The following is a 14,619-nucleotide window of genomic DNA, read 5'->3' as shown; positions in this document are numbered from 1 at the left end:
ATTCAATTAGTTAAAAATAAGAAAAAGCATGATAATGAAAGCATGCTTTTACGTACATACTGGTGACACCATGCTGATGACTAGTAAATCCAGGAAATCTAAGATGTTCCATCCCTTTTCACGTTGTCTAGTTATCATTGCTTAGGCTAACTATTAGATGGCATTCTATCATCATTCTTATAGATGCAAAAGAACTATTATTTAATTATTTAGAACTTATGAACACTAACAGAACTGCAAATTCACCATAATTAGAGGGAAACGGTTACTTATCTGTGTGTCATTATTTGCTTTCCACATAGGTACTTATCTTTACACCATTATTTATTTGATAATATAACTAAATTGTTTTTAAAAAACACCATAAAAGTGCTAATATGAACTGTTCATTTTTCATTCGCCTTTGTCTTCAATCCTATTTCTAACGTCAACATTCCAGCTCATATTATGGGTCACAGAATATTTCCAGGCCAATTCCAAGTGCTGGTTTTGACTTTTAAACCCCTTTAACAGCTTGGGACCTAGGTACTTTAAGGTCTGCCTTCTTCCATATGAACCTGCCTAGAATTTAAGGTCTGTGGTAGATATCCTCAGGTGCTTCAGGAGGTTAGGTAGGTGCTGGCTGGGAAGGAAGCATTTTAATGTCCTCCTTTCCACAAGCAGGTTTGTATGGCATCATTTTTTTTATCATTCAGGCAACAAATTTAGACTTTTTTTTAGTCTGCAAGGTTTGGGTAGGTTGCTCCTTTTATTGTCCTGCTTTTTGTTTTTTGTATAATGGCTTTCCCCTTCCAGTAATTTTAAGCGTTTCAGTGTTTTTATTATTATTTAATATTGAATTTTACGATGAACTGCTTTGGATATCAATGTCAAAATTTCAAATAAATAAAATATGGGAAGAACTGTACTCCGCCCACTATTTTCCTAGGTCTATATAAATGCATATCTTGATCAAAACAGTATTTTAGACTTCTGGCTGAAATTACGTCCCCACTACCATCTGCTTTTATCTGCTACATTACTAGTAAGACCAGTATCAATAGCTACAATGAGTTGAATGTGTGTAGCAGAGCTTCACCTCAACCCTCAAAAGACCCCCTTTTGCTTATGAGGAAATAATCTCAGTATTCAAAAATATTAATTGCCACAACAAATGCCAGAACTAGAAAAGGGATAATACATCTTTAACTCAATTTATGTTTTTGAATGCAGCAATATCACCAGTATAATGAAGGACAATGAACAAATTTCTGGGGTATGTTTTAAAAACATTATTTAAAGTCAACTGGATTCATGTAAAGTTCACAAATGAATACTTGCTCTCATCAGATAAAATATTTTCTTAAAGATCTTTGAAACACGTAAGGATTGCCTGGGTATAAGAATGTTGAACAAATTAGTAGTATGAGACACCTTAATTTTAATTTTGTCCAACTATCAGTGCTGGACAATGTTGGAAGCCTTTTTCAGTTCAATTCATATATTTTTGAAATGCATTCTTCCTCAGAAACTAACTTTAAAAAGAGACCTGCATCTATGGCAATGCAGACCGTTTTCACCTGTCTGTATTTTCAAACATGTCATTTGTTATCACTGAAGTACAAAAGTTCTTTCATGGGAAGAGGGTGGAGCCTGAAGAATAAGTCACCTTCTCAAAGCAGGAGGAATTCATAGAACCCTAACTATTGGTGCCGGAGTGACAACTACCACAGGTTTAGCTATGCCACACAAAGGCTGCATTTGGGAATGAATCTAGTTTCCTCCTTTGCGCCTGCTTCCTCTCTCCTGGCATAGTTACAAGGACATCATAAACTTCTGTTTCCACTCTAGATTAACTGCAGTTTAGCATCTTGACCATGGCTAATATTAACTATGCTTAGTGCAAACAAACCACCTTCATAAACTCTGGCTCGTTTTCATTAACCATAGCTAAGATTATTCATGGTTCATTCAGTTTAGATGACATGGCAACTTGCAGATAATCATAAACAGAAGCGAAAACTTCCAAACTCCTCCTTTCGACCAAGAGGAGAAGAGCATATACATCCAAGGCACATCTTTTGAGATAGATAAAGATTGCCTGAGTATGAAATGTGAATGAATGTGAATCTTGAGACACCTTTGTTAAACTTTGGTTTAACATTACATCTGAACCAGGCCAAAGCGTTTTAAGACTGGATACAGAGGTAGAGGCTGGCAGCACCCATTTAAATATCATAAAGAATATTTTATTATTCTTGAGCTAGAAACAGTACTGCAATCTTGTATCATTCTTTCCAAAAAGTGCTTGTTAAGGCAAACTGAGCAGAATACATAATTCTACTCAATAACACAAACTAATATAGCGGGCACTACATGTTACTTTACCTTCCTCTACAATCGGATGCATTAGATGAGAATGTATTACATCACTGATTCTCACTTGAATATTACAAATTACATCAGCATTTTTAAAAAGGAACACCTTTTTGTAAAAAAAAAAAGACACCCACGTAGAATGCTACAACCAGCAATAACACTATTTTGATAATAAACTGAGTTGTCACGTTGCTAGCATCAGAACCACTGATTAATTATTTCTAAGCACAATCTATTATTTGAATGGAAGTTTAAAATCATGCAATAAGGGTGTCAAGTTGCACACTTGAATCCAGTTGACCATAAAGTCTGCTCCACAAAAATGAAAGTAGTATTTCCTCAACAATATTATCTCTATTCACCTGCTAATCTTGGACTTGACCACTGATACTTAAGAAAACTATAGGTCAAACATGTGTATGATAAGACCCAAATACTACCAAGTACTATCTACAGCCATACAAATGTGAAACATTTCTACCTCTCCACCCAAGAGACCTCCTCTGTGATGCTGTAAACAATGAACGGAGAATTGTTTATAGAAATCGAAAAGAAAGGATTCTGTACTGATTTACTATAGTACACTCAAGATAATATCCTCTTTTGCATTTGAACACAAAATTTATTTCTAATTACACAATATAATTGTTAGTTTCAAACTTTTATTATTTGTTAATTATAATATGATTTCCATAGTCAATCAATGGTACCTCAGACTTACTCCCCATATGGAAGTGAATGGTAACTCTGTATACAAACACAAACATACATAACTAGTTAACTACTTGAATATCAGTGGTGTTAATGTAAAGGCAGTATCATGCATGTATTTATTAAGCAAACATTTCATATATGCAAATAAGTCACAGACACTGTATTGAAAACATGAGGTTTGATGATATTATTCAGTTATGGTATCTACCACAGTACAATGCCAGTAAAATTTAGTTTCAGTCGGTCAGGGCTAAACTACAAAAAACACAAGGAAGAATGCTGTTGCAAGGAAGGGGCCATAACACATGTGGCAAAGCACATGCTTTGCATGCAGGTCACAGGTTCAATTCCTGACATCTCCAGTTAAAAGGATCAGGTAGCAATTGATGTGAAAGACCCTCTGTTTCAGCCCCTGAAGGGCCACTGCTAATCAGAGCAAACCATACTAGGCTAGATAAATAAATAGGCTGCACAATAGTCAATGGTGGTTTAAGTAGTCAACCGTTGCTTAAATAGTTGTTAACCAACAGAGATAAACAACGCTCTGTAGAGCTGACTATCTGCAAAACCATTGGTTAGCGAGTTGTTTGTCAGGCTCAGTGGACTATTTTGCAGGGTTGAGTTGACGATCTTGGCTGGCTACAATTCCCGGGCAAGAGCGGTCAAAACTGCGCCGGCTGCTCAGCTGTTCTGATACAGCTGGCACAACTTGCAGAGGCTGCTAGGATAGCACCGGGAGGACTGAGGGAGGAGGGAGGGCAGGAAGAGGGGCAGGGGCTGTGTCAGTCAAATTCCAGGTTGACTACTACTCCACTCAACGCCAACCCCAACCACTCAACAGTTGTGTAGGAACATGTTGTGTGGGGAGTAACCCCTTGATAATCAACCCTGAAGTTGACTATTAACTCACCATTGACTATTGTGTTGTCCAAACGCAGCCATAGCCTGTTATAGTTCTAAAAAACAACCAAAAGTATTACTTGGTTTGCTGAAGAATTCCAACCAATAGAAACATAAAGTAATGAAACTTACCAGAAAAGTTTAGGGGTACAAATAAAACCTGTTTTATTGGAAAACTAATATTCTAAGAACACTTTGACAATAATAAGGGTGACTCTGTAGAGCAACAAAACATGTTACACTTTTTAAACTACTCTAATTAAAAAAGCATTTTTCACATCAAATTTTGTGCTAATCATGCAGTGTTCCTCATACATACCTGATCTATTAACCCTGTCAAGTCTATCCAAGCTAGGGGAATGCATTCGGTTGCGAGGGCTACTTTGATTGGAAGTCTCTGAGGCAGCATCATTGAACGAATCTTCAAATGTATAGTACAGAATTTCTTTTACACATTTGTGGCAGATACTGTGTTGACAAGGGAGAATAAGTGGGTGGGTAAATAACTCCTTGCATGCTGGGCAGATGAGCTCTCGTTCAATATTCTTAATGGTAACCTGTAAGCAAAGAAGATAGGAATGAAAAAGACAGAAGTAACAGAAAGATGTCTGCATATACAAAGAAAAAAATGTCATTTCTATCAGATCACTTTAAAATATAGAAAGATAACTATCTTTTCCAGTTTGAGATTCAGTCTCCAGAAATGCAACATGGGACTCAGTTTAGAAAAGATTTATATGTAATAACTAAAGACAACAAACATCATTGATGTTATGATTCAGTATTGCAAAGGGTAATCAAGCCATATAAGTACTGCCAAGAATTTATTTATTTAAAATATTTCTTAGCTGCCTTTCAGAGCAGAAGCCCTCCTGAGGTGGTTTACAACAATAAAATACATAAAAAGCAATTAAAATATTGATAGCAATAAAAACATAAACACAGTAAACTAACAATAAAACCAGCAACAACAACTGCAGTAACAGTAGCAACAGCAGCCATAGCAAGAGAAAACCATGGTAAAATAATCTGTTTTCTATCCTTCTTAAAAGCCTGCAATGATGAAGCATGGCAGACATCCGATGGCAACTTGTTCCAAAGGTGTGGGGCCACTGCAAACAAGGCCCTCTTACATGTGGTCGGTCACCCACCTAACTGTTCTCATGGGTGCGCAAATGAGAAGAGCCTCTCTTTCTGATCTTAAAGTGCAGGCAGGTTGAAATGTCTGAAGTTGGTCCTTTAAGTAACTCCCAAACTGTTTAAGGCTTTAAAAGGTCAAAACCAGCAATGTGAATTATGAAGTATTATTGTACGATTTAGTGGTAATATGAGAGCCCCAATTTAATCTTTTAAAAAAACTGGAGGGGAGAATTGGACTGTTTTTGTCAGAATGTTGTCAAGGAAAGTAAGAAGACATGGCTCCACTATCTGCTTTGGAAGAGGGTTCTTAAATCGAAGTCTGTGGGAAGAGACTGCAGTTACTCAATGATAAGGAAAAGACACTCTGTAGAAGCCCAGAGTAATTTATCTGTTTCTTTAAAGTAGCAGTATGAACAAAGATATGAGGCAGTGTTAAACTGATGTGAATAAGGAAAAAGTGTGGAAATATATGGTGATGATCAAAACTGATTTTATTCCTTTTCTACCATTAAGGCTGCAACCTTATACTCATTTACCTGCGAGTAAGAGCCATTGATGTTGATGGAATTTATTCCTAAGTAGACATATATAGGTTTGCACTGTTGGTCAAATGTGAATGAATACTATGAAAACATTGGGTGATTTCTTTTGAATTTCAGATTTATTTTCACTCTACAGGGTGCCACATTAGCTTATACTGTAAATCTGAGTACTGCTACTAAATGAGTCATGGCATCCCCCTTTCCACATATCTTGTCTGAATTGTGGGGAGCCCCATGCAGAAGGAAAATAAGTCAAGCATCCACATGCAAAGATGTCTTTTAGAAAACTGGCTATAAATGTACTGCTATCTTTTTCAAATTACTACAAAAATGTAGTAAAAATACGGCTGATATGTTCAAGAATAAGCCCACTAAACTCAGTAGGCCTTGTTTCCAAGTAAAAATGTGTGGGATCTGGTTATGGTCATGAAAATATTTTTTCCTGTTTACTACCTGCATTGAAATCAATATAATAATCAAACCTGGTATTCCTGCTTCCTTCTATTTAGAGATTTTTAGAATGAAATGTTCTCTATTAGGACAATGCTCTTTCACTGGCAAGCCTTTAACCAAACAGTCACAAACTAAAGTTAACTGAAGCCGTTCTCACTTTATGTCGCCTCTGATTCAGCTTTGAGGCACAAGTTTAAATTCCAGATGTAAGTTTAACATTACAAGATCTCATATCTCCACTATGAAATCAAGTAGCAAATAAATGTAATGCCACAGACAGCATAACTATAAGTCAAAAGGGAAATCCCTATTTAAATGTTATTCTGAGGGCTGCACTTTCACAGTGATGCCATGGTATGGCAGTAAATACCACATCAAGAATTTACAGAAACACTTTTAGATATGAGAACAACTTTAACTTGTTATATTATTGTTTAAATAGTCTAAAAATATCTCATTAATACATGCTACTCCAGTCAACTACATGATTAACTGGTTAGAGAAGTTATATTTTGATAACTAATGCACTTAAAATAAACTGTTTGCCCCTTAAATAGACACACACTACTGTGCATGTAGCAGTTTGCTTTGCCTCTCTTCCAAGAGGACTCTAAAGAACAAGAAAGCACATTGTTAGAAAAGAGAGATGCTTGTCCCAGTTACAGTTCAGTCAGAATAAGTTATAGCCTGGTTGAATAAATTAGGAGACAGGCTCTGCAATGCCCAGCTCTTTGCTTTTTTGGAAATGGGGCTTTGTTTAGTGAGGGATGATCAATCTTCTATTCATCCTCTAGAAGCAAAAGCTTCACCTTCCACTCATCCAAAGAAAAAGGAGGAAGAGATACGGCATTGTACATTAGTTCTTCATACATTGGCTAGAAAGACAATAGTTTTTAAACAAGCTGAAAGGGCTAGGATAGAACTTTGAAAAGGCTAGGATAGAGTTGTACGAACTCATGTCTTTTGTCCCATGGTTTTTCTGTCAAAGGGGTTCTGAAGCATCCCAAGCAGCAGTCATAGTTCAACACTGATCATTCCAGATCCAGTTACATGTGGCTAGTAAGCCATCTCTCATGGTACTTAACTGAGTATCATTCAATTAGGAATAATTAGAGATTATTTTTCTACTCTTTAAATGGTTGTTTCCCCTAACCCCCCCCCCCCTACTTTTTTATGTATGGAAAGTGCAATCCGCACTGTTGATATGGTATAGACAAGTATGTCCTTTCAGTTTGTGCGGCCTGATGAGGTGGACAGACTGCTTGGAGAATTGAGAACTACCACCTGCATTCTGGGCCTTGCCCTACTTGGCTTGTAAAAGCAGCCAGCGTTGTTTGGACAGTGGGGGCTGATCATGCCTCCTTGAAGGAAGGGGTGGTTCACCCCTATTTTTAAAAAAATCATTGTCTTTTTAAAAAATCATTTGCCTTTTTTAAACAAGATGTTGGAACAAATGGGGATGTCTCAACTCCAGAAAGTCTTGGATGATACTGGTCATCTGCATCCATTCTGTCCAGCTACTGATCTGGCTTTGGGATAGAAACTACCTTATTTTTCCTGGTGGAAGACCCTCACTGGAGGCCAGACAGTGGGAGTGCCACCCTCTTGGTTTTCCTGGACCTCTCAGTAGCTTTTGATATCAACCATGGCATCCTTCTGAACTTCTCCAGAGTGACGCTTATGGGCATGGGATTACAATGGCTCTTCTTTGGAGGGGCATTTCCAGAAGGTGGTGCTGGGAGAGCTGTTCAATCCTATGGCCACTTGCCTTTGGGGTGCCTCAGGACTCTATCTTGTCTTCTATGCTCTTTAATGTCTACATGAAACTGCTGTAAGTCTTCATTTATAGATTTGGGCTGAAGTGCCATCAGTAAGTGGATGACACACAACTCTACCTCTCTTTTCCATCCACTAATCCCAGGAGACATTGGAAATCCTGAATATGTGTTTGGAGGCAGTTCTTGCATGGATCAGGGTGTACAAAATGAAGCTTAATTCAGGCAAGACAGAGGAACTGTTGGTCAGGAAGACCATTGATCTGGATAGAGGTTTGAAACTAGTCCTGGATGGGGTAACATTACCAGTGAAGAGTGTGGGGTTTTTCCTGGACTTGGAGCTATCTATGGAGTCATGGGTGACTTGTGGGGCTGCCTTTAAAGAGAGTTTGGAAACTTTAGCCATTACAGAATGCAGCTACCTCAACACTTGTGGGGGTTCAGGTATCCAGATCATGTGACACCAATTCTGTACCTGTTGCATTGATTGCATATTCATTTCCAGGCTGAATTTGAAAACCTTGTTTTGACCTTTAAAGACTAAAACAGTTTGGGACCAGGTTACTTGAATAAACATCTGCACCCATATGTACCTGCACAACTCCAAGATTGGCCTCAGAGACTCTGCTCTCCAAGCCTACCATTAAGAACTATCAGATGGGCGGTTACCAGAGAAAGTGCTGTTCAATGGCAGCCTCATGTCTTTTGGTGTTTCCTGCCCAGGTGCGTGTGCATGCCCCCTCATTGATAGATTTAACCTATATCTAGCCTTTGCATCCTAAAAAAAATCCATAGATATAAATAAATATAAATAGTATTCCAAATGAGCATGAAGTACAGACAACAGCTCTGATTTTCACTGCCATTTTTCCCCTCAGTCTGCTGCTTACTCACCTCATGAATTTCCATAGGTGAGACCTGTACACATGCATCCACTTCACCGCATGTGTGCAATGAAAAACTGGGAGATTGATCACATCCCAGCATGTGCAAAGAGCACTCCTGATTGACTGTTGGATACATTCTCTCTCTCACACACACACACACCCCATTGTCCTGATCCCATCTCACCCCACCCTTCAGCAGTGCAGAGATTCTTAACAGATCTGAAGCGACCCCTGGTCAGACTGAAGCAATGACAGCTCCTCCTCAGGATAGAGTCCACCAAGCGGTCAACTGCAGCAGAATGAGTTTGCACAAAGCTCTGGCGCATGGCACAACACACCCAAGTCCCCAAGCCTTGCGTGTATGTGTTAAAAGCAAACAGAGAGAAAGAGGAATCAGCCTCCGCCTAGGGGAGTGGGGAAGGAATCTAGCAAGACCATCAGCTAAAACCAAACGCTTGGGGGTGGGGGGCAGAAGAGGCTGGGAATGGGATAGAATTCTGCTTTCGCAGCAGAGAAATTGGGGGGGGGGGGGGAGAGAGAGAGAGAGAAGCACTTCTTGGATTGCCGAGATATGACGGCCTCTCTTTCCAACCCTGGCTGGAGATGGGCGGGCGGGCGACATCTCGTTGCGTTACAGTCAGAAGCACCCCTTTGAGGCAGAGAGGAACGTAGATAGGTCAGGGGAACCTCCCAGCATTTTCCATCAGACCTTGGTTTGTTCCACAGATCCCCTCCTCAGTAACTAACCCCGTTTCACACCTACATCCCAGTCACTGAAGCACCCCTTCCCAGTTCATCCGTCGCCGCCAGAACTTCGCCGCCGCCCGGAATCCCCCCCCCCCCCACTCAGGGCCACACTCACGGCGGGTTCCAGTCGGTCCCCTTCCATCCTGGAGCCGCTGCCGCCGCTTTCGCTCCCGGGCGGTTGAGTCGAAGGTGCCCGGTGCGCGCGTGTCTGGTTCTCTCGCTCGCTTCGCCGACTCTCGGAACCGGCTGGGTCCGCCCTCCCCAAGGGAAGGGAGAGAGGGAAGCGAGAGGGCGCGAGCGAAGCGGCTACGAGGCGCCCAGCAGCTGCCACCACTGCCCCAAGGAAACTCCGGCGCCGCCGGGGCGGGGTGGGGCGGGCTGCGCGGGGCGGGGCCGCGCGGCGGGGGAAGCCTGGCAACAACGCCCACGCCACAATGGGGGAGGGGCGCCACCTGGCACCTTTGTTGAGCCGCCGCCCGCCTCGGCGCTGGGGCAGGTCCGTCTTTTCCCTGCCCGTTGCTTTACTTTAGAAAGGGCGGGGAATGGGGCGGCGCGGGAAGGAGAAAGAATCTGTCCTGCGATACTCCGCCTCCCCACTACCAAATACACACATTACACACAAGTGGAAGCCGAATAGGGGAGGCAGACCGCCGCCTTCTGCTCCTCTCGAGAAAAATGTGTGAGGACGCTCTGCGCGACGACTTGGGGGATCCGGTTGGCGCTGGGAGCGCGGCACTTTTCTCCCCTCCACGGGTACGCACGACGGGACGGCCGCAGCTGCCACTCACGGAAGTGGGCAGGTGCCGCTTTTCCTGGCACTGACCTGCAAGAAGAGGGAGTGCTTCGGCTACTGAATTTCGGGCTCATACGGCAACTCGACTTACAGCTTGGTTTCAAGCCAAATTTGAGTTCTGTTAGCTCTCTGGATAGAAGCCACTCGTGTCTGTATTCTTTATTGAAATGGCACATTTTCTGTCGTGGAAGATGTGGTTTGCATCTTTGAAGGCTGTTAAGAATCATAGAATAGTAGAGTTGGAAGGGGCCTATAAGGAATCTGCATTCTGGCCATTTCTTTTGACAAGAGTTATTACTTCCACTTCCAGAACCTTCGATACTCCTGGCAACCCCAGGATGCTCAGAAACTAGCCCTGGCGCTTTCCTAGGTAACTAACATCGCATGATAGAGATTACCCAAAGCAGATTGGGTACGCTTAGTAGCGCTAGGGATCTGCAAACCTTGCTACAGTTCTGGTCACAGATAGCTTCCCACCTCCTTCCTTTATGATGGGAAGAAATTAAGACTATCAGAGTAAATTCTCCAGCCTGTCAAAAGGAAATTCTATAATAAGGGCATATTTCCCTAGGGAAATAACACCAAAGAAGGAATTTCTGCTCTACCCAAGATTTAGCAACTGGCTGGTACACATTCCACCACTTACCATAAAATACTACGCATATAAAGTAACAGATTTTAGAGAGAGTCATTCTCTCTCTCTCTCTCTCTCTCTCTCTCACACACACACACACACAGAGAGAGCGCCAGCCACAGGCGAACCTTCCCTACTATGAGCAGTACATAATTGAAAGTTTATAGGAGTAATATGTCACTGAACTCCTGTAGGAATACATGGCACTAACGACTGTTTCAAGCATACGTTGGGATTTATTACATGTGTACCCTCAACCAAGCATGTGAACAGAGAAGGTGAAAAAATGGGAGTCTTCTACAAGGCTGGTGCAGAAGATTACATACACACAAGTTCTGGGCCAATGGTTGCACATGTATACTTGTCTCTTGCTGCCAACAACTGTTGATGGTAGCAGAGACCACAACAAGCCAGCACAAGCCATTTGCCTGGCCCCAGCTGGGCACGGACCTTTGAGTAACTTGTGGGCAGCAAAAAGTAGTAAGCCACATCATTTCTGGAAGTCCAACACAAGGCCCCCAAATTGGTCTAGGGCCAAGGAAGTTTAGCTTGTTCACACAAACAGCCCAGGATCGGAGAACTCACTAAGGCTCCTTGAACTTGGAGGATGAAAGCAGCCCAAGGCAAACGTTTGCAAAGGCTCCAGTGCCAAAAGGAGGCTGAACAGGGTTAACTTTCCATTGGCTGGAAACCAATATCCAGGCTTAGATGTGTTGGGCCAAGAGTTACTCTTCCTTGAATTCAAGACACACATCTCAGTGGGTAGTGTGATGTAGGTAGAATGCAAAAAGAGAAATATTTCCATCGTGATTTCTTTGCAAATAAATCCAAATTATAACAGTTTAGCTTTTAATAAGTACCACAAAACTGTTTTAGGTTCTTTAGGCACATAATTTTAAAATGACACCCTTTGGCAAGACTGTTTTCTAAACTGAAAAGGACAAGAACCGATGGAAGGCACAAGAAAACCTTTTTAAATAATCTTACTTCTATTGCATTTGTACATGAGTAAAGGAGTTGGCTCAAGTGAGTTGCACTATCTGTGGATATCTGAATGCTGTGACTAATCCTCAAAATGCATACTAGTGAGTTAGCCCAACTGTATCCAGTGGAACTTACTTCCACAAAAACATGCATAGGATTGTGCTGTAAAATGAACATGGCAAAGTCCAAAAAAGAGGAAAAACAAGACATTTGTTTCTATCACTGTCAGTTCAATTAGATTAACACCAATTTATAATTAACAGTTCCATCCAAACCTAAGCAGCAGACATCTCCACATCCAGCAAACAATCTCTCCATCACAAGGGGGCTGGGGGTGGCGGATACCATCTGCAGTTATATAGAGTTAAGCTTCTAAAAGCATGCTGGCTAAAAAAAAAAAAAAATAGACTGAGAGACAGTGTCCTTAGCTCACATTTTTGGAAACGGCTTAATAAAAACAAATTGAATTAGAGAGTCTGACACAAAGGTAAAGGACAATCAACCTTAATTACATATTTTATAAAGTTCATTTATCTCAATAGCATTTTTAAAAAATTGGTTTTTCTTTTCTGCTTACATTAAAGCTACCCCGATTGTTCGAGCTACTTGAAGTGACTAAGTCTTGAGAAAACAAACTTGATTTACCATTATTTACAATTCCTACATGGAAGTTGAGACCGGTTGATTTTTAAATATTGTATAGGATCTCAGTCACAGGAGATAGGATACTTTTTTAACACCATAATAAAGTGATTTAACATTTATAATTAACATTTTGTCACTGTCAAACACTGTTTGTTTTGGGGAAATTTGCATACCTGTAAAGAGATCAACTAAAAATATTACTAGTTCCAAAGACTTAAGCCTTAGAAAAATATTATTAGTCACTACTTAAAAAAAAATTATGGGGGGAGATTACAAACAAAATATTTCCTAGTTATTCTGCAAAGTTTTAAGCTTTCTATTTTTCAGAAGTGAATATGTCCATGGCTAATTTTAACATGATCAACTTTGTCCTTAAATTGGAGCACACATACAACATAGGCCACAAAAGCAAAACAATCTAGGATTCTGAGCTATATCCAAATTAGTGATCACAAAAATACAGTTTCTTGGACCAGACTATAAAGTGTAGTGACTCATAATGCTTGCTTCCAATCTCAGTAAAGGGTTAGGGTTAGGGCAGCTTACCAGGCTCCCTTGTCCCTGGGGCATGTAGCTTTCCCCAGGCACTTCAAAACAAAAATTTGCATGAACATCAGGCACCCTGGAGAATGCTACACTTCCCAATCTCTCCTGACAGCACCCCAGCAACCACTAGTTGAGAGAAAGGACCCTCTAAAAAGTCCTCCTGGCCATTGCTGCCAATGCCCATTGTCTTTGAGCCAGATATGCAGGAAGATAACAGCAGAATCCGTGAGACTATGGGTGGAAGGTGCTGTGATTCAATCATGCTATAGATGCTGTAGTCAACAGCATGATGGGATCTGACCTGGACTCAGTATTTTCTCATTATTGAGCTTGGCACCAAATCGTCGGAAGAGGAGAAAAAGAGCCTGACTCTCTGCAGCCTCCCAAGAACCCAAATGTTGGCCATACTTTTCACCATGCAAACAGACTTGCTCTCTTTTACATGAAAACACACATGCACAGTGCTATCTTTCTGCCCTTGCCTGCCTCAATGAGACAGAATGGAAGAGGTCTACACAAGTGCAATTATAAAAAACACAGAATCCTCTTGGGCATCAATTTTCTAAAAATAAAAGCTAGCACTTTCTCAGGTGCAGGAGAATTACTAAAGCCTATATCTGGAAGCAAGGAAGAACATTCCCTCCCATGTCCTTCCCACCCCACCCCACCCCACCCCACCCCACCTCACCTCAACCTTGGAATTGTGAATGAGAGAACATTCTGAGCATATGCAAACTCTGCACATGCTCAACATTCACCAAGTAAGGCAGGAGTATTCCATGACACAACAGAAGAAAAGAGTGCTAGGAGACAAACACTTGCTAAAAACAACTTATTGGGGACAGGCCTGTTTTGAACTGGAAGAGATAAGAGGTCGCTGCCTACCGCTCCCCCTGCACATTCTGCTGGGCTGCCTCTGGGGTAGACCCAGCCTTATTTGTAAACTTGCAAGATGTTTGAGAGTATAGTCTTAGAGTAGCCAGACTATACATATTCATATACACCAATGAGACTATTCCAAAGTAAGTGGCTAAAAGACACAGCTGCCACATTCTGGTTAAATATAGATATAGATATAGATATATATGCTCAATTGTTAAAAGCAATAAAAAAAAATTGCCCCAGTCCTAAACAAAATGGGCAAAGCCTGCCTGAGACTAACTTAACACAACAACTATCTATTCACTGAGCATTAATCAACAATAGCTGATTTTGCACATGCACCCATAGACATGGGAGATCCATTATAAATTACAGGTTACTTTGCTGTCCCTCCCAATTTTTGTTATTGTCAAGACTTCTTTTTGAAAGAGGACACTCCTTGCTCAATCCTCTTTCTGACAGATCAAAGGGATTAACCTGTATCTGTTTGTTTTGACTTTAAGGTGCTTTCAAAGCAAGATTTCAATTATCTTGCTCTGCTAGGCATATTAAAACTGCATTGGATAAAAAGGTCAGCGGTGTAGTAGACACTGGAAGCACTTTTTAAACCACCACCCTG

General features: G+C 41.0%; 1 protein-coding gene across 2 annotated transcripts in view; it reads right to left on the bottom strand.

Annotated features, from left to right (window-relative positions):
• The window catches only part of TRIM36 (tripartite motif containing 36), a 53,282-nt gene that overhangs the window by 26,371 nt on the left and 12,292 nt on the right, over positions 1 to 14,619 (bottom strand). The window contains exons 1-2 of one of the 2 annotated variants that reach the window (XM_063129515.1): positions 9,632 to 9,672; positions 4,292 to 4,529 (exon numbers count right to left, since the gene is read on the bottom strand). In XM_063129515.1, the coding sequence (XP_062985585.1) occupies positions 4,292 to 4,529; positions 9,632 to 9,658 (265 nt within the window). In that variant the 5' untranslated portion in view covers positions 9,659 to 9,672. Of the gene's footprint in view, positions 1 to 4,291; positions 4,530 to 9,631; positions 9,673 to 14,619 lie in introns of those variants that run through there. The other variant, XM_063129514.1, reaches the window with a different exon arrangement.

Source organism: Elgaria multicarinata, chromosome 6 (genome assembly GCF_023053635.1).
Source record: "Elgaria multicarinata webbii isolate HBS135686 ecotype San Diego chromosome 6, rElgMul1.1.pri, whole genome shotgun sequence".
NCBI lineage: Eukaryota > Metazoa > Chordata > Lepidosauria > Squamata > Anguidae > Elgaria > Elgaria multicarinata.
The sequence above is the reverse complement of the archived record's forward strand: the minus strand, read 5'-3'. Positions and strand labels throughout refer to the sequence as shown.